Genomic DNA, 22,875 nt, shown 5'->3' with positions numbered 1-22,875 from the left:
AGTTCTCCCAACGTCCACACGATATATCGTCGCACCAGTTCACGCTGTTGCTTACACGCACAGTAGTTCGCACCATGGCCACCGTTCTTCGCAGAGCACTCTTTCGTCAGTGCAATACGTGGAACAGACCAATCCAGCGGCCAACCGAATGGCGTTCGTTGCCGGTCGTAGCCCGGCGCGCTTTCGTGATCCCGTCGTACGCGAAATTAGTTGAGGTCACTGGCGTCATCGACAAGTCCGCCAACGAGGGCCTGCTTTACTTTGACAGTCAGTAGCCTACCTTCTTACCTTGTGTATCTTGCGTAACCAACTATTTTTAGATGTCTTCCCCGTGCGGTACAATCTCTGGGACTTCCGTCAGTTTCTACTTAAGAACTTGTCTCGGAAGACTGATCCTCAGATTCTCGAGTATATAAAGAAGACTGCAATCCCTCCGGGCTTGTCCATCGAACTTTTGGAGCTGATTCCCCGCCCGAAAGACGGCGGCGCTATCATCAAATACAAGAACACCGGTGAGCTCTCCGAGAAGGAGGTCGAGCAGAAAATTCAGGAATATGCCAGCGACAGGGAGATTACCTCGTGGTTCAGTCCTTTCAACAAAATGCGCACGTTCATTATTAAGGGAACACCGTGGATTGAAGATCTGCACACGTTTCCCTCGATCCGCCTACGCGTTGAGTTCGATGGCCCTGACGTCGAGCAGGAGATGCTGTTCTACCTCTTCCGACGATACGGCTTGATCCGCGACATTACGCCACTGTCTCCGGCATCTAAGGATCTGCCACGATATGCCACTCTCCAATTCGTCCGAATGCGTGGCGCTACTTCAGCGCGCAATTGTCTCCACGGCGTCGTCGCACCAAACGGCACAAAGCTTCACATCTTCTACGAGCCCACGCTGCAGAAACACATATTCAGGGACTGGTTCTTTAATCACCCGCGTATTGTGTTACCTGTTCTCGCAGCGCTAGTCGCAACCATCACCGTTGCCGTCTTTGACCCCATCCGCTCATGGTTCATCAAGCAGCGCATCACCAAGCGTTTCTCACTCTCTGATAATGCCGTCATCTCTTACGTCAGAGACAAGGCGTCGTACTTCCTAAATCGTCTTATTGCTACGGGAAGTTTTGGTCGGTACGGCCAACAGGTTGCGGGACGCGAGGCAGATATGCAGATCCGTCTTGCCGATCGACAAGGTGTCGTGACCCAGCTCAAGGGGCTGCTCGCCGAAACGCCGGAGACATTTATTGTTCTTCACGGTCCAAGAGGTAGCGGCAAGGTGGATCTTGTCCGCGACCACGTTGTCACCGCATATCACAAGTAGGTGTCATATGTGTATATTTCGATATTCTTACTAACGCCGTCTAGTACCCTGTCGCTTGACTGCGAACGCCTTGCTGAAAGCCGCTCGGATGCATTGTTCATCAAGGAGCTTGCCACACAGACCGGCTACTTCCCCGTATTCCCCTGGATGAACAACATCTCTTCGTTCGTGGACCTAATAGTTCAAGGTGTGATCGGCCAGAAGGCCGGCTTCTCCGAAACCCTGGACACCCAGGTACAGAATGTTCTCGAGTCGGCTGCAACTGCGATTCGCAATATTGCGATCAATGCGAACCGAGCTGCTGCTGCTGCCGGAAATGGCAACTATGCCGAGCGGGCATACGGCGAAATCGATCCCTTCGCGGACGCGCCCAACAAGCGACCAGTTGTCGTGATTGAGTATTTTTTGCACCAAGCAGATAAGCACGACAACTTGTACAAGAACATCGCCGAATGGGCGTCGGTACTAGTGCGAGCCAAGATGGCGCATGTCATTTTCATCACAAGCGACATCGGATATTCCAAGGTGTTGCAAGAAGCCTTGCCGGACCACGTCTACAACTCTATTTCTGTCGGCGATGCCACGCCTGAGATTGCGCGATCGTTCGTGTTGAACCAGGTCAAGGACTTGCAAAACAAGCAGCAGGATATCGATAAAGATGTGCTGAGCGGCCTAGACGAAGCCTTGACGCCACTTGGCGGACGCATGACAGATTTGGTTGCGCTGGTTAGACGTATGGCCGCCGGCGAATCTAGCACACATGCTGCCCGAGAGATGATTCAGCAGAGCGTCACGGAAATTATCAAGCGCTTCTTGCGGCCTACGGACAGCAATAAGTCCTGGACAGCAGAGCAAGTTTGGGTGATAATAAAGGGTTTGGCTGCGAGCGAGGATGTGTGTATTCCCTTCTAGTCATTTGTTCGATTTCGCTAATCTGGTACTAGATTCGGTACAACGAGCTGATGCTGAATCCTCTGTTCAAGGGTGGCAGCGGCGTCATTTCTGCGCTTGAGCACGCTGAACTAATCACCGTGACCGAAATCGGCGGTCGTGCGTATGCAATTAAAGCCGGGCGCCCAATCTACCGGGCTGCGTTCCAGCATCTGGTCGACGACAAAGGTCTCGCCGCCGCGCTTGAGATCTCGACTTACACCGCCACCGTTGGTGCGCTTATGCAGGGCATCAACAAGGACGAGGAGGAGCTGATGAAGCTGGCGACGCTGCTCACAGTCAAGGGGATGGCCGTCGATGTGTCGGACCGAATGAAGTATTTGGCGGAGGATATAAAGATCAGACAGGGCAAGATTGCGGGGCTGGACAGTAAGATTGAGTTCTACAAGAAGGTGTTGAGCGTGGAGTACTAAGCAATTTTCTTTTTATTTACAAATATTACGCCTCTCATAATGTGCGCTATACGAGAGCATACCCTCGACGCAACCGATCTAGCACTTTCGTAGCCTTTGCGTCGCCCAGTTTAGACATCAGCGCAGCGGAAATTGTGTCCCAAGTGCTCTCATCGATCGTGTCATCTAAAACTGCTTCCTCAGGTTTGCTAGCAGGCACTTCTGCAGGAGCAGCCGAACCTGCTGCTGACGCCGCGGCCACGACCGGCGTTATTGGCGATCCGCTGGTCATGACAACCAAACTCGCCTTTCCGTCGGCATCCACGATACCTTCGACCGTCTTGGTATCGGGCAACACTTTGCCCTTCAGCAACAACTTTAGTGCTGCGGCGGGGAAGTCGGTCTTCTCAGAGATGCGAGACTTGAGTAGCAGCACTGTGTCGGTATATGGTGTGTCGTCGAGGGTGAAGGAGAAGTGCGGCGGACGCAGAGATTTTACTGTTATGCTGGCTAGTATAGCGGTTGCGGGTGTGCGCTTGCGCTTGGGTGTCGGCATGGGCGGGAGAAGCACCTAGGTGAGTGAGCATGGTTGGAGAGGAGAGGGGGAGTAAGTTGTAGGCAGATGTACCAGGCCAGGACGGGGTCCGAGGGAAGCGGGGTCAGGCGCATAGTCATCGTGGTGAATCAGTGTCTGTCCGCCAAGCAGATGCAGAAACGCCTTTGCAAATGTGGACTCGTCGACGGTAGTCATTTTGATGAGGGCTAGTGCGGAATATGACCAGCGAAGTTCGTGGATGCACGGCTTGAAAGTGACGTTCAATCATCACGTGGAGATACATCGCGAACACGTTGCCAGCCATCCTCAGCATTTCCAAAGCTGTGCACACAATTACGTCCAAAATGCTGGTACGCGCACTAATACTGCTAATACTACCCATCGCAGTGCATGCGAATATCGAACAAGTCCGTTTCTTCGCGCCGTTCACCACATCCAATGCAGTTCTCCCTCCAGCACTGGCACCTTCATCACCAAGTACCTCCGAGCATTCGAATATCTTTCCGCTGTCGTTTGCCAGGCCGGCGCAAGTGAAGACTGTAAACCCGCTTTTTGCGCACGACGAGAAGTCGAAGTATGCTACCGAGGAATACTACCTGCTCACGGATCTGAGCAAGGGCTCGTTTTATGAGTTTCGCGTGTGCTGGCCTGCAAACGTACGTCATGTCGTGTTCTTGATGATTTTGGTTCTAATGGATACATATAGCAACCGCTTGATTTAAAGGTCGGCGTCGTGAAGGCGTCGCAGATGGATAAATATTCAGATTTGTACGTGAGCCCAGAGGACGGCGACGCAATGTACGCGTTCATCAAGTACTCGTCGTTTTACTTTACCGACGTGCCACTTTTGATGGAGACGCCTGCGCCGGTCACTTTCGAGCTGAGTACGTATTGCTTGTGTGTGTGCACCTGCGGATGCTAACGGAGACAGTCCTGTCGAAATGCACGTTTCTGGTCGTACTGGGCGACTCGGTGGTCATGCAGAGCTTGCTTGTGATTCTCGGTGTGTTTGGCTGGATGTTCGGGTCGCGTTGGTACTATTACATGCTGCGGAGCATTGCGAACCACGACCGGCAAGAGAAGACGGAGTAGAGTAGCAAAGAATGTAAAAATAGTAGACACGCGTAAGAGGAAGTGCGATGCTGCAGCACAAGTGCACAGTGTTTGCGCAGTTGTGGGAGCAAGTGCGCCGAGTCTGCGCTTTCAGGATCGTCACCGCAGGTCTTTTAGGCGCAACGTCAGTAGCATCACCAACACCCCCCTCGCCAGTGCCTTCACCACCCGACCCGATTCCATCTCGACTTCACGCCCATCCCTACCGCTGTTATGGTTAGTTGCAATACCTTTTGCTTTCGCCCTTGTTGTCCAGTCGAACCATCGGCGGTGTGTCCCAGTGAGACCGGATCTAACTTCTGCGGAATACGCCGGCTCTCACGGCGCCGTGAACAGCGCCGTGCGCGTCGCCGCGGGCTTGATCGCATCAATCAATGCGAGGGATCTTGGTTGCATTGATCTGAGACGCGTGGATTTGACTTTTGTACCTGCCATTGAGTTCACGGATGCGGGCCATTCGACGACGCGGTGATGACGTCCTTGTGCTAACAATCATTCTTCTAGTCCAGATCAGGGTACGCTTTCGCCATAGATATCGCAATTCACCATGACTAACAACACCCTAGTGTTGCCCTCAACAATGAGTGCCAGACGGCATTCCAGGAGCTTAAGCTCGGCCGATCACTCAAGTTCATCATCTTCTCGCTGAATGCGACCAAGACCGAGATTGTCGTCCTTGAGAAGTCCGCTGACAAGTCGTACGACGAGTTCCTGTCCAAGCTTCCCGAGAATGACTGCAGATATGCCGTGTACGACTTCGAGTACGAGCTCGCCGGAGGCGAAGGCAAGAGGTATGCGTGCAGAGTTGGAGGATTTGTATTCTTAATGCTAACATCCTGCAGATCCAAGATCTTGTTCTTCACCTGGTCGCCAGATTCCGCCCCTGTCCGAGTATGTATCCTACGCACATTGCATGCGACCTAGTTGCTAACTCAGAACAGAGCAAGATGACGTATGCTTCCTCGAAAGATGCCATCCGCCGCGCATTGAACGGCATCGCGATCGAGATCCAGGGCACCGACTTCAGCGAAGTCGCGTATGAGAGTGTTCTCGACAAAGTCTCTAAGGGGCCCGGATCCCACTAAGCGGTGGATATTATTTTCTCTCTTTTGTTGTAAATTCTACTGTAGTTTTACAGAACCACCGATTATTATTTCCGTATGTATTGTTGCATAACCAAGTGTTCATTTGTTTTTCACGCGTTTCACCTGCCGTGCATGGGGTCTCGTGCCTACGACAGTCATGATTGCTACAACAAGAATACAGTAACAAAACAGACGTGCTCTATTGTTTTAGCAAAAACGGAATGATAGCCAACGCGGTCAAACACGCGCTGATGACAAAAAAAAACGCGAGGACCTGGAGCATGCCTTTTTCGGTCTTCATCAGCTCGCGCACGTTCTGCGGGAACGGGTACTTTGGCGGCTTGGAGTAGTCGTAAAGTGTCGCGAGCTCGGGGTCGAAGGTGACGGGGTCGGTTGTCCCATTCTGCTGATGTACAGTTGTGTACATGAGACGCCCGCCGGCGGGTGTCAAGTCTTGCAGGGCGATACTCATGCGCTCGTGCTGGCCTGCGCGGTATGGAGACGCGGCAGCATTTGGTGGTTGTGTGGGGAGAGTAGTGTCGGAATAAGCCGGTGGCAATGCTGCAGTTGCGACGCTTCTTGCAGTGGATGCATAGGACGGCGCACGCGATAGCGGCGGGATGGTGTCGGCGTTCAGGTTTTGTGGACTCATCGCTTGGGATTGGTATTTCTCGAGGACAGCGGAAGCCGTGCAGATGTAAGAGCGCGGACAGATGGAAGAACCAAAATCTTTACCTCGCACTCGCTAACCGATCGATGCTGGCACTGGCGACGACGAGAACACGCTGACCGAGCAACGTGATTTAGCTCCGGCTTAGACTACGCTCTGACGTCTTGGGAGACACAGCCACATGGGCCATCTTCACTACGATGCGCCCAATATCTGCTGCATTTGCTGCAGTCTATAGAAGAGCAAGCAATGACAATCGGTATAGTCCAGCATTGTCAAGATTGCATCAGCCAGATCATTGTTACAAGGGCAGTTGATGTGGGCCATGCTGCTCATCGCAGAGGGTATTGAACAATGCGATTTTAGTTCGCGATGATCAGATTCACCGATAAGCGCCGCACGACGACGGGGCCAGCGTTGCGGGGCGAAGAACGCACACATTAACAGCAGCTCCTCCTCGCCAGATAATTATCCGCTATTGCCACTGTATGCCTACACAAGCGCAACTGGGTCTGATCTCGGACTATTGAAGCTACCGCATGAGCGGGCGGGGCTAAGAGCTCTGCGTTCAGCTAGGCCCGATAAGGCAGTCTGATGGAAGGTTTAATTGCAGACCCTCAAGTGGCCCGGCCGGGCCACTTCCCTGGACCCAGCGCAGGGACTGTTCTCTAATCGCCTATAGCCCTCAGTTAAGCGTACGGCCACAGCCACTCGTGAGCAAAGCGCAAAGAATGTCATCAGTGCCTAGAAATACCATCGGGTGGAGAGAAATGTCGCAAGGCGAGGAACCAAAATGGCGACATGGCGTGGAAAGTGCGCTGAACTGCGATAAGGGCAGCCACACAACCTTCTTTACTATGCGCGGAACGAGCGGCGGCGGCGTTCGGAGCAATATCACTGCAGTAGTATCATCACGGAACTCCTCGCTCTACTCCCTGATGCTACCGATCTCCACTTTAAGACTGCTCGCTGGTCCTCCAAGCGACGATAATGAGCCTCTCGTCATGCCGGACGGAGGAGAGCCATGAGCTACATGACCTCGCACCGACGCCTGCTGGTGATGCGCCGCCGTATCTAGGATACATCACCACCACCAGTGCAGCGTCATCGGTAGCGGATCAGCCTTTACCATCTCCACCAGCGTACGTTGCTACGGTTGGCGACGACACCACCAACACCGCAGCGCGGACGTACACACCCCGTCTAATGCTCGCCTGGAGCAACTCCGTCCCGTCGGTGCCATCGCGAGTTTTCCTTCGGTACAATCCAGATCTCCCAAAGACCACCATCAATTTCCTCTCCTCCAGTTGGTCCTCCTCTTCTGCCTCAACCCCCTCCGAGGACGATCCCCCACCTCTCACTGCAAATGCCCCCCCCGACTACGAAGCCTACCCCCCATCTATCCGCGATGACCCCTCCATCCGCGCGTTCAGAACGCATCTCTCCCTCAAGGAACGACTAAAGCGAGCATACAAAAACAAAACTATTCTCTTCATCGCCATCTCCTCTGCCTTCTGCGCTGTCACTATTTTGTCCATCGCCCTCGCCTTCACGGTCGGCATGAATTGATTCTCTCTGTAATAGAAATCTGCATTAACATCTGCACTTAATCATCCTATATTAACATCTATGCTCAATGGCCGCCTAAAACTTGTTAAAATCTTCAAAATCGGTCTCATTAAACACCGCCTTGCTGCCCTTCGTTGGCATCCCCGTTCCCGTCGTCGCGCTCGCCACCTTCGCGTCCTGCAGCCCGCTGAACATGTCATCAAACTCGTCCACCTGAGCCGCGACTGGCGCTGCGACTGGCGCTGCTGTAGGCGGAATATTGAACCCCGAAAACACAAGCGACGACTGTGACGTCGCCGGCGTTGGAAATGCAATCGGTTTGCTCGTCGACGAGGCTGTCGGCGCGCTCGCGAAGCTATCCTCAAAGCTTGCAAACATATCTGCCGGCGGCGCTGACGGCGCGGGCGCCGATTCAACAGCTGGCGCCGACTCAACGGCTGGCGCCTGCGCAAACACCACCGCATGCGTGTCAACCGCAGGCGCGTCAACCGCAGGCGCGTCAACCGTAGGCATCGCCGCCTCCGCCATCACGTTATTTTCCTCGTCTGACGATGAGTCGTCCTCGCTCGGCTGCATGTCTTCGATCGGCGGGAATTCCGAGTCAAACGATTTCCCATTGCTCGCCGCTGATCCTAGTGTATCATCATCTGCCTTTGGTTTGCTCGGTAACAGCCTCGAAAACACCGCGTCGAATTGCTCCTTCGTGGGCAGGTGTTCGTCTTTTGGTGGTGAGCGTAGTGAGAACGGGTCCATGTCGACGGCTGGTGTCGGGTCTTCCTCCTTTGGCTCTGGCTCCGGCGTTGGACTGGTAGTCGAAAATGTAGATGCGGCAGGAATCTCCGAGGTGATTATACTCGGTGCATTGACATCTTCGGCGACCAATGTTTCCACTGGTGGCAGCTCTGCCGGAACTGCTATGCTCTCTTCGGCCGGAGCGGCGGGAACAGGCTCGCCAACAGCCTCGACGGGCGCCGCGATAGGCTCAACAGCCGACTCCACAATAGACTCGACCACAGGCTCAACAGCCGTCTCTCCAACACGCTCGGCTACAGGCTCGGCCACAAGCTCGGCCGTAGGCTCGGCCGCAGGCCCAGCACCGTGTTCGAAGACAGACCCGACAACTGATTCCGGCACAGGCTCTGACACAGGTCCAACGGGTACAGACACAGGCTCAAACACAGAATCCACCGCAGGCACGCCATCGTTCTCATGCTCAGGCTCAATCGTCAACGCAGGCGACCCCTCCGACGTTCCCTCGGACGCAGTCACAAGCGAGGCTGATACCGACGAATCTGGTGACTCCTCACGCGACAACAGCAGCGTCTCCGATGCCTGCGTAACCGCAGGCGGAGGCACCAGCTCTTCTTCCTCGGCCTTTGTTTGCTGCTTCTTGCCAAAATCCGCAAACATGCTCTCAAAAATGGACGACCCCGGCATCTGCAACGCGTCAGGCGACGCGGCTGGGGTAGATCCGGCAGAAAAATTATGGAACGGGTTCGTACTGCTCACCGCGCGAGACACAGGACTACTCGCGACTGGCGGTGTCAACGGCATCGCAGCAATTGGCGCCGGAGCGGTAATCACAGGCATCGCCGCCAACTCCGCCGCAGTCTGCGCAACCTCGGCGGCCGCCGCCGCCACCTCATCCTGCGCCACCGTAAGATCCCGCTGCGACGCTTCCGCCTCCATCTCTGCGTTCGTCAGCTTCTTCTTGTTGATCGCCACAAGCCCCTTCTGCTGCCGCGCCTCGCGGCGAGCCTTCTCAAGCGCATCCTGCAATTGCGCGTTCTGCTCCGTCGCAGCCGCGATCTTTGTCTTCAACACCGCGTTGTCGTTCTGATCCAGCTCCAGACTCGCAGATGCCTCCTGGTACTGTGTCTGCATTGCTGCAGAATTCGCCTCAAGCTGCGTCAGCGACTCCCTCATGTTTGCAGTCTCGTTCGTCGACGCGGCTAGCTGCTGCTCCACCGCGCGCACTTTCGCAACTTCACTGTCGTACATGCCGCGTAGCGTCACAAGCTTGCTCTCGATATCCTTGCGCAGCGCAACCATCTTCGCGAGCTCGGCTTCCGCCTTTGCCCGCTTCTCCTTGAGTGCCTGTGTCTGTGATGTCATCGATGCGATTTCCGTAGAAAACTTGCCGAACTGCGCCGTCTCCGCGGAGATCTTCTTCTGTGTCTGCTCAATAGCGGCTGCGTGTGCAGCGTCTTGCGCAGATGGCTGCTGCGGTGACGAGGGAATGCCAAACGAGGTCGGTGGCGGACCGTTTGGGGTTGCGCTAACAGGTGTAGCAGCCGACGACGGAGTACTAGCTACAGACGGTGGCGCAGTCGAGAGCGCCGATGCAACCGGCGCAGATGACAAAAATGCCGTCGGCGAAACAGAACCTGTAGTCATTGGGGGCATCTCCGGTAGTGGTGGCGCCGCAGTTGGGGACGACATACTTGACGCACTACTAAACGTCGATTGCTGAATCGATTGTCCGAACGCCGAGGACGGCTTGAACGGGGCTCGCCCAGTATAGCTGGCGGTTAGCGCCGCTGGCGTGGGTGTAGCTGAGGACACTGGGGTAACAGTAGCCGGAGGCGGGCTCGCGACAGGAGCAGCCGCAACAGGAGCAGCCGCAGAGCTAGAATGGAACGCAGACTCGTCAAGGTCAAATAGATCAAGCAACGACGACTCGTTTTGCGACGGCAAAGGAGGCGGCGCAGACATGGTCGACTGCTGCACGTAGCCTGTATGCTGCTGCGGAAGCGTCTCGATACTCACAGCAGCCGGAGAAGGCCGCAATGATGGCGGTACGAGAGCGGACGGGATTGTCGCCGGCAGCTCGGTTCCTGCGATTTTAAGATGGACCAAGTACATCGCGACGGCAAACTCGTCCTTGTTCAAAAATCCAGAGTTCTCGATGTCGGAGAGATCCCATATATGCGCGAGATCGTCGCTGCTGAGCTTCGAGGTCATGAAAAAGGGAACAGCCACCTCACCTAGCCACAATTAGTACAAGCAAAAATGACACAGCGTCTCCGACCTACCGCTCAACATTCCCTGGCCATCGCGATCAATACTTGCAAACCAGTCATCAAACTGCGCTTTCATCGCAGGCGTGACAAGCCACTCTTCCGCCGCGGGAATCGTCGGTGCTCGAGACGGTGGACCAAAACTCTGGAACGACGTGGTCGAGCTTCCCGTTGTCATCGGACGCTGCGCCGGTGCCGGCGACTGCCGTCCGGCTTGGTACGCGCCCCGCACGCGCGGTGGCGGTGGTTGCATCGCATGCTGTACCGGTGGTGGCAGCTGAGGCACCACGGCGGGACGGGTGCTCGTGCGAGACGAGGGGCGCTCGGTCGAGGGTGCGCCGCCGGCAGCTTGGAACAGAGCTGGTGGGATGGACGCAGGTGCAGCGGGCAGGGTGCCATTGAGGATGCACTGGATGAGATGCATCGCAACAATAAACTCCGCCGCGTCCAGGGAGCCGCGCGCATGAATGTCAGTCAGCGTCCAGATTTGTCCGAGGACTTCATTGGGGAGGCGTGCTTGCATAAAGATATCGCGCGCCGCGATAGCTGCTCGTGGTGTTAGTTCCAAACCAAGCACAGAGTCACAGCACAAAGCGTACCTTGAATAAGTCCGTCTACAGCCTTGGTCTCGAACAGCTGCTGAAAACGAGCGCGGTCGTTCGGCGTCAACATCGGCACTCGAGGCGCGGCAGCATCCTGCTCAAAATGGGGCGAAGGACCAGCTATGAAATAGAGTCAACCAAATAGGCTCACTGAGATCATTGAGCAGCACACATACGGCGCGAGGCAAGATCAGGCGAAAGCCGCTGGCCGGCCTGGACATGACCAATGAGACGAAGGGCAATTGCGAACCCTGTCGGATTTAGGTATCCGTTGTTCTGGTCGTCCGCAATCTGCCAGATCTGTAGCAAAAAAACCAATTTATGTTAGCTCAATTCAATTGCAACGCAATTGATGACGCACCCGTCCAAGTACGAGCTGGTTAAGCCCGGATCGCACAAACAAGGTCCGCGCGACGTCGCCAGTAACAATTCCTTGGTTCTCGGTATCGAGCGACTTAAAAAGCTGACCAAACAGCGACCGTTCTTCGGTAGTCAATGATAAACTAGGCGGCGCAGGCACTGTGGAGACATGTCAGCGACCTGGCGGAGACATCGATGGTGGGCTGCGGATAGCGACGGAATGTGATCCACGCCCGCCATCGGCATTGCCGGTGAGCGCCACAGCAGAGCTCAGAGGATCATACCTTGGCTGAACGTTCCGGTCTGGGATGCCATGACGGCAGAGTGCGTTCACGCGGACAGCGGAGGGTGGTTCGGCTGGAGATTGGTGATATGGCAGACGACGCGAATTCGGGCGGGACGGCGACTGCGCCCGGGTGACACCGCGCCACAGTGCACCGCCACTTCTTCATTTCTAGTAAACAAATCACCACAGGTAACCAAGGAACACATAGATGCAAGAGAACAAAAACGCCAGAAGCCTACTGCGGCGCGCCCCGCACATTGGCTACGCCCATAACCGGACTGATCCAGCCAAATCCCTTGTTGAAAAATGCGTGCACGTACGGCACCCTGCGACGAGACACGACGAGCACGTACACGCTGATCATGACGAACACGATCAATGCAAATATGCCAAACGGACCCAGCGTGTCCGCACCGCCACCGGTAGACCCTGCCTTTGCACACGCGTGTGGAGTGCGCGCCTCGAAAAAGTAAGCACAGTCGTGCACCTGCCCGACGAACGCGAGCGAAATGTGAGTGAGCAGTTCGCGGTCGCACGCGAGAGTGATAATGGTCGACTTACGCAGGCCGACGGTGTCAGGGCACGGCGAGCCGTTAGTGTACTCAAGCATAAGTCGGCGGCCGCGGAAATACGGCTGCGTCGACATTTCGCCGATTGAGAAAGTCTCGCCGGAGTCGGTGGTGTAGTACGCAGAGACGTTGGTAAGGTCTGTGACCCCCGAGATCGCGCTCGGCGCGGAAAGCACCGGCGCGCAGATGTTCATTGTGAAGTTTCCGCTGTAATCATGGCCTTTGACATGGAAGTCGGACCTGCCAGACGGTCATGGTTAGTTGACGCACATGTAACGAACTGCGGGCAAACTAACTCGTCAACGTCTTTCACCTTGGACAACCCCGTCAGATCGAAGAAATTGCCGTTATGCGACGCAACTGCAGCGCAAGCAGGTAATGGTCCACCCGCGCCAGCGCCGGGGCCCGCATTGCCACCATTGTTGGTGCTGGTGCTGCCACCTCCACTACCACCATTGCCCCCACTCCCACGTGTACTGCTCACGCCCGCACTGCCAGTTCTTTTTGGCCCGGTTGCGGCGCGCCGGTTGAGGATATCAGTTGGTGAAGCTGTGGCTGGTGACGGGAGGAAGACGAGCAGGAGGAGGACGATACAGAGCAGCAGTCGAGGGACGGAAACGCGCGTGGCAGCCAGAGCCGCAGGGCGGCGGGGAGACTGCGCGAAGAGCGAGGTCATGGTGTGGCGCGTGCAGACATATGATCCGGAGGACGGCAAAAGTGGACGATGCGGAGGAGGACGGCAGCTGCCACGACGGCAGCTGGAGCAAGGTGCGAGGCTGAGGGAGGAGGATTTTGGCGATACTGAGGATGGAGGGGAAAGACGCGAGGTGGATGCGGTCGGCGATTTGGTGCTGCAGCAACTCTAAAATCCAATCTTTGAAGCTTGTTTGCGGGCACGCCAAAAACACACGCCGCCCTCGGCAGCTTTCCATATTGCCAAATCAAGTAACCCACATTGCAAGCCTCTTCGTGTCCCTGCTCCTTGTAGAACAGTGCTCTTGCACGGCTGTCGTTGTAGTCAAGTACGCGCGTTGCTGTCTTCTTTGCGCCCCGCCAACCACAGCCTTCGCCCTACTGATACCAGCTCACGACAACTCACCTACAAACATACCCTCATCGCCATAACCGCTGCCCTTTCCTCCCCAAATGGCGGTCGACGACGTCCTCCGCGCACGCGATCCCGCGCTTGCGGCCGCCGTTGCCGCATATATCGGTGCGTTCTTGCTCCTCTTGACTTCCACCACAGAATCGTCCGCCTCACCTTCCCTCTCTTCTCACCGCTTCTGACATCCCCCAGCTACCCACCCCGACGCCGTCCCCCTTTTCGATCGGATCATCACCCTATTTGCGCCTTCATCCGCACAGTCCTCCTCTCCGCCGGCAAAAAAGCGCAGACTTTCACTAGACCAACCAACCACATCTTCCTCCTCTCCCATTCTCCTCTTCGTCCCAGGCATCTCCGTCGCCGTCCCGCAGCGCAAGAAGCTCGCACTCGTTGTAACCCGCGACGCGTTCTTGCTCTTACCGAACAATCCCACGCCGCCGTCATCGCCTATCGACACGTCTGCTGCAGTCACTATACTTTCATTCACACTGGCAAGGCCCGAGATCACCGGGTTCCTGTGCATACCAACTCCTGCACGCGCGACAAAGTCATACACATTCGTGCTGATCTCCCGCGCCACAGCATCCGATGACGATCCAGCGACCCGTCCTCATGCCGTCGTGTTCTCTGTGCCGGATGATGTGCTTCCCGCAGGCACCTCACTCGCCCCGCCGACCTCACTCGACCCTACGACCACCCCACCACATGCATTTTTCATGTCCGTCTTTTCCTCCATCATGCACCTCAAAATGCTCAACGACAACTCGACATTCCTTGTCGAAGCTCATCGCGGCACCAAAGACGGTTACCTGGTCTTCTGCTCGGCCGGCATTCTCTTCGGCTTCAAAAAACCTCTCTGGTACGCTCCGCTCGATATCGTCGATGCATTGTCCTTCGCTGCCATCACGCGCGTCACCTTCTCCCTCATCGTTTCCCTTATTACCCCTGCGGCCGTCGATTCTGATGACACTGCTGACATCGAGTTCTCTGTCATTGACCAGAAACATGTCGATGCCATCTCCCGCTATGCCCAGCAGTGGCATCTGCCTGACCACAGTATGGCAGAGCAACGCCGCGCAAAGCGCCAGCTCAAGAATTCCAACGATGCAGAAACACTGTCCGAAATTAAAGAATCTCCTGCCTCTAGCGAAGACGACGCAAACCCAATCCCCAACGCCGGCGATGATGACGAAGACGACGAAGACGAAGAGGACGACGAAAACTTCGAGGACGAAAACTCCGACGACGGTGGCTCCCCTTCTGTCTCCGACGACGACGATGACGACGAATGATCTTATCGTGATACGAATTAAAGCTATTACTTTGTACAATTACACCTTCTATACAATACACCCTCCACGAAATTTATGTACACAAAAGGTTATTACAAAAGCAAAACTCCAAGTCCAAACACAAAACATTCACATCAAGTTCTTCAGCCCCGACAACTCCTGGTGCTGCGACAGAAACTCGTCCCACTCATCCGGAAACGCCCCTAGGAATCCCGTCATTTCATTCATCCCCGATCCACCTGCAGTGCCAGAGTTGCCATTCATGTCGAGCGCTCCCACATCTCCCTGGTCCGCGCTTGGCACCATCCATGGTGATGGCTGCTGTACCGGTCCTGCTCCTGCCGACGCCGGTGCAGGCGGCGACAACAGATCCATGCTGCTCGGCGACGAATTCGCGGTCTTGAAGCTCACCGTGTCCGCATCATGCCCCAGAAACGGCCCGCCCCCACCCATGATCGCGCCCGAGTCAACAACATAGTCGTTCGGGACACTATACACTGCCCCATCCTGTGTGCCACCCTGCTGCACACCCGCAGCACTTTCGTCCGCCATATTCGGTGCAGACGCAGACGAATACATATACGGCGGTAAAAAACGTCCAAAAAGCTGCGCCTCCAGCTTATCCATTGGTCCCGTAGAGTACGTCATCATCGCAGGATCGCCCTCTGCGCCAGCAGCAGCACCAGGAGTACCGGAGTACCCTGTCTGTACGTCGCCATCCTTCATTATCGCATCGTAACCTCCCCCAATGTCCTCGTCTTGGCGCGATGGATTGGACGTGATGTCGCCGACATACAGCGAGTTCGAAGCAGGCATATCCTGTAACTGCGCTGCGTCAAGTCCAGGAAAGGCGAACAAATTATCCTGCGGCGCTGGCATATTGCTCAGCGGCGACTCCGTGTATGGCAACAAGCTGCTGTACGATCCTGGCGACGCATAGCCTCCAGACGATGGTGACGGCGTAACCCCGCTCCGTACACTTTCAGCCGACAACGGAAACGTACTTGCTCGAATGAGCGGCGCCTCCGTCGCAAGGCGTGGCAGGTCGGACGTCGTGATGCGTGAAACTCCGCTGACTTGCGACGTCGCCGGCGCATGGATCGTCAACGGCTGCTGTGTCGCCGACAGAGGATACTTCTGCGAAGGCGGCGACCGTCGCTGATGCGTAAGCGCTTGCCGCAACGTACTCCTTGAATTCGACTGCGCAGGCAGCATCGTACCGCTTGCGGTCCGTCGCAGAGAGCGATCCGCCGTAGTGCCGCGCTTCCTTTTTGAATCGTCCGCTGTGCCCGGCTCCTTCTTCACCGTCGCGAGGCTCTTATCAAGTAACTGAAACAATCCTTGCAGCATCATAAAGGTGCGCGCCGCAGCGACACTCTTGTTCTTCAGGTGCTCAATCACGTTCTTCCCTAGCTCAGCATCGCGTCTCCACTCCTTCACATGCGAATTTGACGGATCTTCATGAACATAGTAGATCAGCACAGCGGTTGCAAAAAAAATGGTGTACACGGAAAACAGATGCGCTCCACGTAACACACCACGTCTATACAGGTCATCCGCGAGATGCACCACAATCCTCGACGTGGAGATACAGTTCATCGCACATGCGTACGGTCGCTCATCCTTCAGCTTGTCTCTATACCGCTGTCCAACGTAATGAATAAAGGGACGATAGAGAATAATCTTTACGTAGCAGAACGCCATATGCAGAACTCGATTGGCCGGTAGCCACTGCGCAGGCGGATCGAGCCCAGGCCGCAATTCCATCGGCAGTGACTCAAACCACTGCTTTAGCTCGTTTTCTAGCTCAAGCACCCTTGCATAGCTAACACAGTTAGATGCAGCTCCGCCCGGAGCATTGGTTGGAGCGCGTGCCTTGATCGGATACACATCCTCGACAATGTGCGACAGAATACGCATTAAGCGTGTATGCGCATTCGCGACTGTTTGTATAGTAATGGAACCAAACGGATGCGGCAGAATACCCTGCTCGGTGATATATTCGTCGTCGATCTCGAGCGGCTGCTCCTGGTCGATATCGTTCTCGTCGATGCACCGCGGTAAGCCAAGCATGGCAGACAAATGCGTATCCATCTTCCGGATTGTCCAAAAAATCCGCTTGCGAACTTCCACTTCGACAGGGTTAAAATTATACGACACCTTCCGATGCAGACCAAGCCGCAGCGCTGCACGCTGGGCGACGCCAATGTAGGAATAGCAGGTCGAGAGACGCGCGGTGCTCTGCAGGAACATGACCATGAGAATGATGGCCTGGATGGCGTCAGTGTCGCGCGCCTCGGTGATGTCAATCATGTTTCGAGCGGCCACAAAGTACTTGTATCCATCTCCAACGTCTGTGTTATCTCCCGGTTGGGAGGGCTGAGCGTCGCGACGAATATCGGAGGTGAAAAGAACGCCGACGGCAAGGAAGCAGTAGACGAGGGGAAGGAAACTTATCTGCGCCGGCGTAAAGTCATCGGGATCGGTCGCATACAAATCTTCTAAACGTTGGGTGATCGAAGGCTTGTGAGCGAATGCGAGCACAACGCAAGCCTGGTCCCACACCGCGGTCATGAGCTTCTGCGCGACCTCCTTTGACGGCAGAATTATTTTGAACTCCGCCATCTGTTGGTAGTAGTGAAAGTCCGGCGGTGAGTCGTCGCTTAGAATAGCGCTGTCGCCAATCCCTGTCGGCGTCCCGGTCTGTGGCGAATAATAGAATTGTGCCGTCCTTGGGAAATCTGCCGGAATAGCGTCGGGGTGGTCGTTGAGGAAGTGAGCGCGCACATGTTGCAGGAACGCACGGCCCGAAGAGTGGCCGACGTAGTCAAGATGGCCGGTCTCGTCGACATCGAGCCGGCCGAGCGAGACGACCATGGACTCCATATTTGTGTCCTTGTCTTTGTCAGCAGGAGGCGCGGAAGGCGTAGCCAACGACGACGCCGGCGACGACGCTCGCGTAGACGCCGCGGTCCCTGGAAACGACGCAGAAGCAGAGATCAACCCCCGTACGTCGGCCGACGCAAGTGGCTGCGCTCCAGCAAGCTGGTGCGCGACGACAGACATTTCAGAAAGCGGACCATCCGCCTTAGCTTTGAGATCCTCGACGAAGCGGTTGATGTCGAAGCCCTGACGGAAGATGTCGACGCCAGGCAGTAGCGCTTGAAGCACGGCAGACGACTGCTGCAGCCGCGACTCGAGCTGGTGGATGTAGATGGGACCGGGGTTGCGACGGCGGTTGGAGGGCTGGTCATATGTGCACTCTGCGGGACAGGGTAGTTAGTGGCGAGATGGAGGCGTGAGGGAGGAGGGGACCGGCTCACCATACGAGTAGACTGTGCAGTGAGTGCAGGGCTGTTTGCCGTCGCACTTTATTTTCTTGCGTCGGCCTGTGGAGGACAAGTTAGTAAGGCAGCCAGCCCATACTCGTGAAAAGCAGACTTACACTCGTCGCAGGCACGCGTAACACGCCGCCGTTTCTGTATGGGCGTGTTAGACGAGCCGGGTGCGTCATCGTCGTCGCCCTCGTCGTCGTGAGACGGCACGTCGGCTTTGGCAAAGTTCTTGCCGCCGCCGCCGGCGTGCATCGTGGCGTCGTCGAAGTCGTCCGTGTCGTGGTCGTCAAAGTCGTTGTCGTCTTCGTCGACGCCGCCGCCGAGCTCAGACGCGCGCGGCGCGCTGGCAGCGGCGGAGGGGTGTGGTGGCCGGTGCCGAGCGGTGGCGGCAGCCGCGGCCGCGGCGGAAGAGGGAGGGCCCATTATGCTGTCGGCGCGAATCACATGGGCCGCGATGCGGAGGAGCAGCAAAGGGGAAGTGGAGGAGGACGGAACGGGGAAGGAGGCGAGGATGAGAGCGAGAAGAACGAGGGAGCGGGGTCAAAATGAGAAGAGAGTGCGAAATCCACCAACCGCCGCTCGCGAGATCCCGTCCCCGTCCATGCCCACGCCGCTCAGCCCCTCGCCTTCGCTGCTACACTCTATTACCCTTGCGCGGTCTGCGAGCAGCCCACGGCGGCCGCCAGGCGCACGCGTCTGCTCCCGGCGCGCGCGCCGCCCGCCGCGGTGGCCGCGGTGGCCGCCAGCATGAACACGCCGCCGCTGGCGGCCCTTTGTTCTATTTCTCCTCAGACGCCCTTGAAGACGGACGGTCCAGAGCAGACGCGAGCAGGAACGGCCTAAGAGCGCCCTCCTTCGTTGCTCTGCACGAGGCCCCGGATTGTCCTCTTTGTCCTCCGCGCCGCCCTCCTCGCCCTTCCGCCGTCCCGGTGTCTGCGACCATCGCCAACATCCCTGCCGCCCACCCTAATCCGTGGCGCGCGGGCCCTGCTCGCGGACTCGTTCTCCTCTCATGGCACTCGCCTCTCCGCTTCCGCAGTTGCCGCTTCTGCCGAGCACGCAAAACGCCTCGCTGCCCGATGCTTCCGGCTAACCCGGCTGCTAGACCGGATCGGGCAACCGCCGGAGTACGAACCCTTTCTTTTTTTCGTCTAGGGCCTCCGTTTCCTCCCCGCCATCACACCTCATTCATTGTCTTCTGCGACCCATCGCGTGGCGACCTCCACCGCTCTTTTTGTCAAACTATATCTACACAATGCGGATCTGAAAAAAATGGGAAAAAAATTAAACTCCTGCCGGCTTAGTACCATTCGCCGTTCATGTTTTCGTCTTCCTGCTCCACCCGCTCCAGCTCGCTCTCCTTCACAAGTTGCCGCTCCAGCACGCTCGTGTGCCCTAGCACCGTGGCCTGCTTGCTCCCAGGCGTCGCACCGTAGAAGTCCTCGTCGTGCTGCTGCTGCTGACCAGCGTCGTCGTCATCATCTATGCCGTCGCCGTCACCTGCCTGCACGTCGGCGTCAGGAGCATCATCGCCACCAGCGTCGTTGCCTGTATCGTTCTCATCATGCTCACCTGCGGCATGCGACACCACCGACGCCGCATCAATCTCCTGGTGCTCCAAAGTGGACGAAGCCTTGCTTTCTCGCTTCCATAGTCGGCTGTCCGTCCCCGAGTTTCCTCGTATCCGCTCATGTCCACCAACCCACCCGCCGCCGCTGCCTTGGCCGACGATGCTACTCCGCACACTCGGCACGCCCGTGCTCAAACTCGATGCCGCGTCAAGCTGCATCACAAACTCCGCAGGCAGCACCGGCGCGTGTTTGCGCGCTTGTGCGCGGTTCGTACCCCCAACGCCTGCACCCCACGTTACCAGCATCTCCGTCGACGTAGGAAGCACGAAAGGCAAAATCAAGCTAATGTCCTGATATATCCCCGACGTATGTACAGGCTGCCGTATTTGCTGCTGCTGCTGTTGCTGTTGAAGTTCCTCATCGCTCAACGACGGACGCTTTCCCGCCCCCGTGGTCGCCGCGACCGCGTTCTTCCCGCTCTGCAGGATATTCCCAAATGTACTAGTACGCTTCGGCGCCCCATTCTCCTTTCCCCGCATCGCCTCGCTCTCTCCTGCAAGTCCAATCGGCACTGTGCTAAACTCGGACTCCTCCGACTCTGTCCTTGTGTGTTGTGTTTGCCGCAGGGCCTTCTGCCGCAGCGAAAATCCACCCGCCAGACCATTGCCGCTATTTCTCTGCTGCTGCTGTTGCTGTTCCAGTCCGCGTAGATATTTCACGCCGGCCTTGGCCATGCGGTCCTCCCCGACTTCAGGTCGATACCGCTTCACCACATGCATAAGCTGCTCCGCGCTCAAGCACGGCAGCTGCTGCACCGTCATGATTAATCCCTCGGTATCGTCCCCCAGCCCGGACAAACACTGCAGCCACTGTAGCAGCTGCACCACAGGCGACAGATGCCGCCGCACTAGTTCCCATATACTTTCGTGTATCATCCCTGCTCCAGACCCGCCGATGCCCTCCAGCTCCACCGGCCGGCGGTTGTTCACCCGCGCCCAGTCTTCCACTGCAGAAATATTCAGCCGAATCTGCATCGCCCGCGCCCGCGCAAGGTATTTCCGGTTCTCCATGATTCGATTAAACAGCGTTGCGTCTAGCCAATAGAAGATCTGCCCAATCACCTGCAACACCATCACTGGATGCACCTCGTATAGGTCCAGCACAAACAGCGTTGAACTCAGCAATGACGTCACGCTCCGCGGTGCAGGTTTTGCAAGCGTATGCGGCGAGGGCGGTCGTACTTGCTCCAAATCCGGACCTCGACCCATCGAGCTGACGCTTGTCAAATCGCTTCCGCCACCCGGTGCACTCGTGCTGCTGCTACCGTCGCCGCCAGCGATACTCTCGCCCCAACCGCTCGCAGTCGGACTTTTTGAACGATCGCTACCAAGCTTTCCTGTCCGGAAAAAAGGCCATTCTCTCTGAAACTGGATATCCTGCAATCCGGGAATCGTTTCGTGATCCAGAATCGCCGCATCAAGCACATCGTCCAGCCGCCTTTCCCCGTCGCGGATCAGCAACACAAATATCTCGCTGATAAGCTCCGTCAAGCTCTGTTGCTGCATCGTCGTCGCGGCCATCACTCCTGCGTCCCGTCGCAGATAATACATCAGTATCGTCGTGTTAGATAGCCAGAACGCCAGATACGTCATATCGTCTTCGTGCGTCTCCACCGCGTCGTTGATTCGCTCCAGTGCGCGAAATAGTAAACTTTCCAGCAAGTCCTGCGTGCCATAGTAGTGCGCAAACCGTACACACAGGAACAGCACGTTCGCCGGCACCGGCTTCTGCAACGGCGACCGCAACGGATGCATCTTTGTAATTGCAGTATCCAGAATTCGAGGGATATCCTCATTCGCAAACACAAACATCTGATCAGGCAAACAGTGATCCCAATCAAACTCTGTCTCGCTATCATCCTGTTCCAACTCATCCTCATTCTCGCCGTCGAATCCAGAAAGATCGATATTCAGCGCCGCGGTCGACTCTGCAAGCAACCGTCGTCGCGTCTCCGTCTCCGCTGCCATATCACGCGCTGTGTTGTTCATTCCCATGAAACCTTCGGCCGGTATTGATTCGTCTTTAAGCTCGACGCCGCTGCCGATCAGATTCCGCATCTCCGTACTCCCACCCTGGTCAGCAAAATCGCGCGCAGTACGACCAGCAGCTGATTTTACGTTCCGCGACGCGCCATTGTCAAGTAAAAACCGAACAATGTCAGTGTGATTGTTATTTGTCGCCCACATCAGTGGCGACCACTTGACTGCTATGTGTCAGCTATACACTCTTGAAGTAAATAGCACGGCCACTCACATTTATCTTGCTGATCCACGTTCGCGCCGCTGGCAACTAAGTCCCGCACGATCTCGGGGTGTCCAAAGCACGCCGCGAGAATCAGCGCGGTAGTCCCATCCTCGTCCGGTTTGTTCACGTCCACATACGAGCGCGCATCACTCTGCTCCAGGATCCGCGACACGCGGCCCGTGTCGCCACTGCTGGCAGCGGAGATCAACATATGCTGTAGGATCTGACTCTTCTCATCCCTCACCGTCGTCGGATCCCGCAACACTTCTTCCACAGACACCGTCGAGTCCGCGTCTGCCGCGGGTTCAAGCTTGGTCGACGAGAGCATCCGCTGGATTCGGCGCGTATTTTCTCTTGCACGCTCATCGTCCTCATCGCCAGGCTCCTCGGCGCGCCGACTCAAAGACGCAGATTCAACCGGCTGCATGGCAGCTGAGGACGACAGCGCCGGGCTCGCCGCTACTGGGATCGCGTCCAGCGCGCCGTGAACCGTGGCCCACGGGTCATACACGTCTGTATCTGTCAGCTCCGTCTGCGGCTCAGATAGCGGTATCGTAGCGTAGTCCAATGATAGCGGGATATCCGCGGGTAAGTGTATATTCGGCAGCCCAGTGAGCTCATCCGATGTGCGCGCGATGCCCCCAATGTCTAGCAGATCATCCTGTACCAGCCCAATGTTGCCGTCTGTCGTTACTCGTGATAAAAGCTCAGTCGGCGCGCCAGTGATCCCAAGACCAGGACTCAGTCCAGCCATTTTGCCTTCTTCGTGGT

At 56.5% G+C, this 22,875-nt stretch overlaps 10 protein-coding genes across 10 annotated transcripts; 4 read left to right on the top strand and 6 right to left on the bottom strand.

Moving 5' to 3' along the window:
- The first annotated feature begins 1 nt into the window (after position 1).
- V1518DRAFT_411736 (RNA12 protein-domain-containing protein) lies at positions 2 to 2,753 on the top strand. Its single transcript, XM_066902921.1, has 4 exons — positions 2 to 267; positions 321 to 1,320; positions 1,369 to 2,218; positions 2,269 to 2,753. The coding sequence occupies exons 1-4, from the start codon at positions 75 to 77 to the stop codon at positions 2,686 to 2,688; spliced, it is 2,463 nt and encodes an 820-aa protein (XP_066761191.1). The 5' UTR covers positions 2 to 74; the 3' UTR covers positions 2,689 to 2,753.
- V1518DRAFT_411732 (uncharacterized protein) lies at positions 2,683 to 3,578 on the bottom strand. Its single transcript, XM_066902920.1, has 2 exons — positions 3,296 to 3,578; positions 2,683 to 3,238 (listed from the first exon to the last, which is right to left on the bottom strand). Exons 1-2 carry the CDS (start codon positions 3,416 to 3,418, stop codon positions 2,735 to 2,737), a joined length of 627 nt encoding a protein of 208 aa, XP_066761190.1. The 5' UTR covers positions 3,419 to 3,578; the 3' UTR covers positions 2,683 to 2,734.
- Positions 3,351 to 5,683, top strand: V1518DRAFT_380780 (Cofilin/tropomyosin-type actin-binding protein-domain-containing protein). The gene is made up of 6 exons (XM_066901647.1): positions 3,351 to 3,879; positions 3,930 to 4,107; positions 4,155 to 4,242; positions 4,903 to 5,127; positions 5,179 to 5,227; positions 5,278 to 5,683. The coding sequence occupies exons 1-6, from the start codon at positions 3,568 to 3,570 to the stop codon at positions 5,419 to 5,421; spliced, it is 996 nt and encodes a 331-aa protein (XP_066761189.1). The 5' UTR covers positions 3,351 to 3,567; the 3' UTR covers positions 5,422 to 5,683.
- Positions 5,621 to 6,073, bottom strand: V1518DRAFT_425555 (uncharacterized protein; the record flags this gene model as incomplete). The annotated part of the gene is made up of 1 exon (XM_066905926.1): positions 5,621 to 6,073. The coding sequence occupies one exon, from the start codon at positions 6,071 to 6,073 to the stop codon at positions 5,621 to 5,623; it is 453 nt and encodes a 150-aa protein (XP_066761188.1).
- Positions 6,074 to 7,081: 1,008 nt separating this feature from the next.
- Positions 7,082 to 7,660, top strand: V1518DRAFT_425554 (uncharacterized protein; the record flags this gene model as incomplete). The annotated part of the gene is made up of 1 exon (XM_066905925.1): positions 7,082 to 7,660. The coding sequence occupies one exon, from the start codon at positions 7,082 to 7,084 to the stop codon at positions 7,658 to 7,660; it is 579 nt and encodes a 192-aa protein (XP_066761187.1).
- Positions 7,661 to 7,697: 37 nt separating this feature from the next.
- On the bottom strand, positions 7,698 to 12,334 carry V1518DRAFT_155505 (uncharacterized protein). The gene is made up of 6 exons (XM_066900790.1): positions 11,927 to 12,334; positions 11,644 to 11,801; positions 11,459 to 11,582; positions 11,280 to 11,402; positions 10,696 to 11,226; positions 7,698 to 10,647 (listed from the first exon to the last, which is right to left on the bottom strand). Exons 1-6 carry the CDS (start codon positions 11,955 to 11,957, stop codon positions 7,736 to 7,738), a joined length of 3,879 nt encoding a protein of 1,292 aa, XP_066761186.1. The 5' UTR covers positions 11,958 to 12,334; the 3' UTR covers positions 7,698 to 7,735.
- V1518DRAFT_362276 (mannose-6-phosphate receptor binding domain-containing protein) lies at positions 12,191 to 12,876 on the bottom strand (the record flags this gene model as incomplete). The annotated part of the gene is made up of 2 exons (XM_066901218.1): positions 12,191 to 12,737; positions 12,794 to 12,876. Coding segments are annotated over 2 exons (630 nt in total), but the record flags the coding sequence as incomplete, so codon positions are not given.
- Positions 12,877 to 13,793: 917 nt separating this feature from the next.
- Positions 13,794 to 14,894, top strand: V1518DRAFT_371220 (uncharacterized protein; the record flags this gene model as incomplete). The annotated part of the gene is made up of 1 exon (XM_066901348.1): positions 13,794 to 14,894. A coding segment is annotated over one exon (1,101 nt), but the record flags the coding sequence as incomplete, so codon positions are not given.
- Positions 14,892 to 18,914, bottom strand: V1518DRAFT_454202 (fungal-specific transcription factor domain-containing protein). The gene is made up of 3 exons (XM_066906537.1): positions 18,340 to 18,914; positions 18,218 to 18,283; positions 14,892 to 18,157 (listed from the first exon to the last, which is right to left on the bottom strand). The coding sequence occupies exons 1-3, from the start codon at positions 18,650 to 18,652 to the stop codon at positions 15,024 to 15,026; spliced, it is 3,513 nt and encodes a 1,170-aa protein (XP_066761183.1). The 5' UTR covers positions 18,653 to 18,914; the 3' UTR covers positions 14,892 to 15,023.
- A 615-nt stretch (positions 18,915 to 19,529) lies between these two features.
- V1518DRAFT_425549 (uncharacterized protein) lies at positions 19,530 to 22,858 on the bottom strand (the record flags this gene model as incomplete). Its single annotated transcript, XM_066905924.1, has 2 exons — positions 19,530 to 22,063; positions 22,114 to 22,858. 2 exons carry the CDS (start codon positions 22,856 to 22,858, stop codon positions 19,530 to 19,532), a joined length of 3,279 nt encoding a protein of 1,092 aa, XP_066761182.1.
- Between the last annotated feature and the right edge of the window lie 17 nt (positions 22,859 to 22,875).

Source organism: Limtongia smithiae (genome assembly GCF_038497785.1).
Source record: "Limtongia smithiae strain NRRL Y-17922 unplaced genomic scaffold V1518scaffold_2, whole genome shotgun sequence".
NCBI lineage: Eukaryota > Fungi > Ascomycota > Lipomycetes > Lipomycetales > Lipomycetaceae > Limtongia > Limtongia smithiae.
Note: the sequence above shows the minus strand (reverse complement) of the source record. Positions and strands in the feature narration are given on the sequence as shown.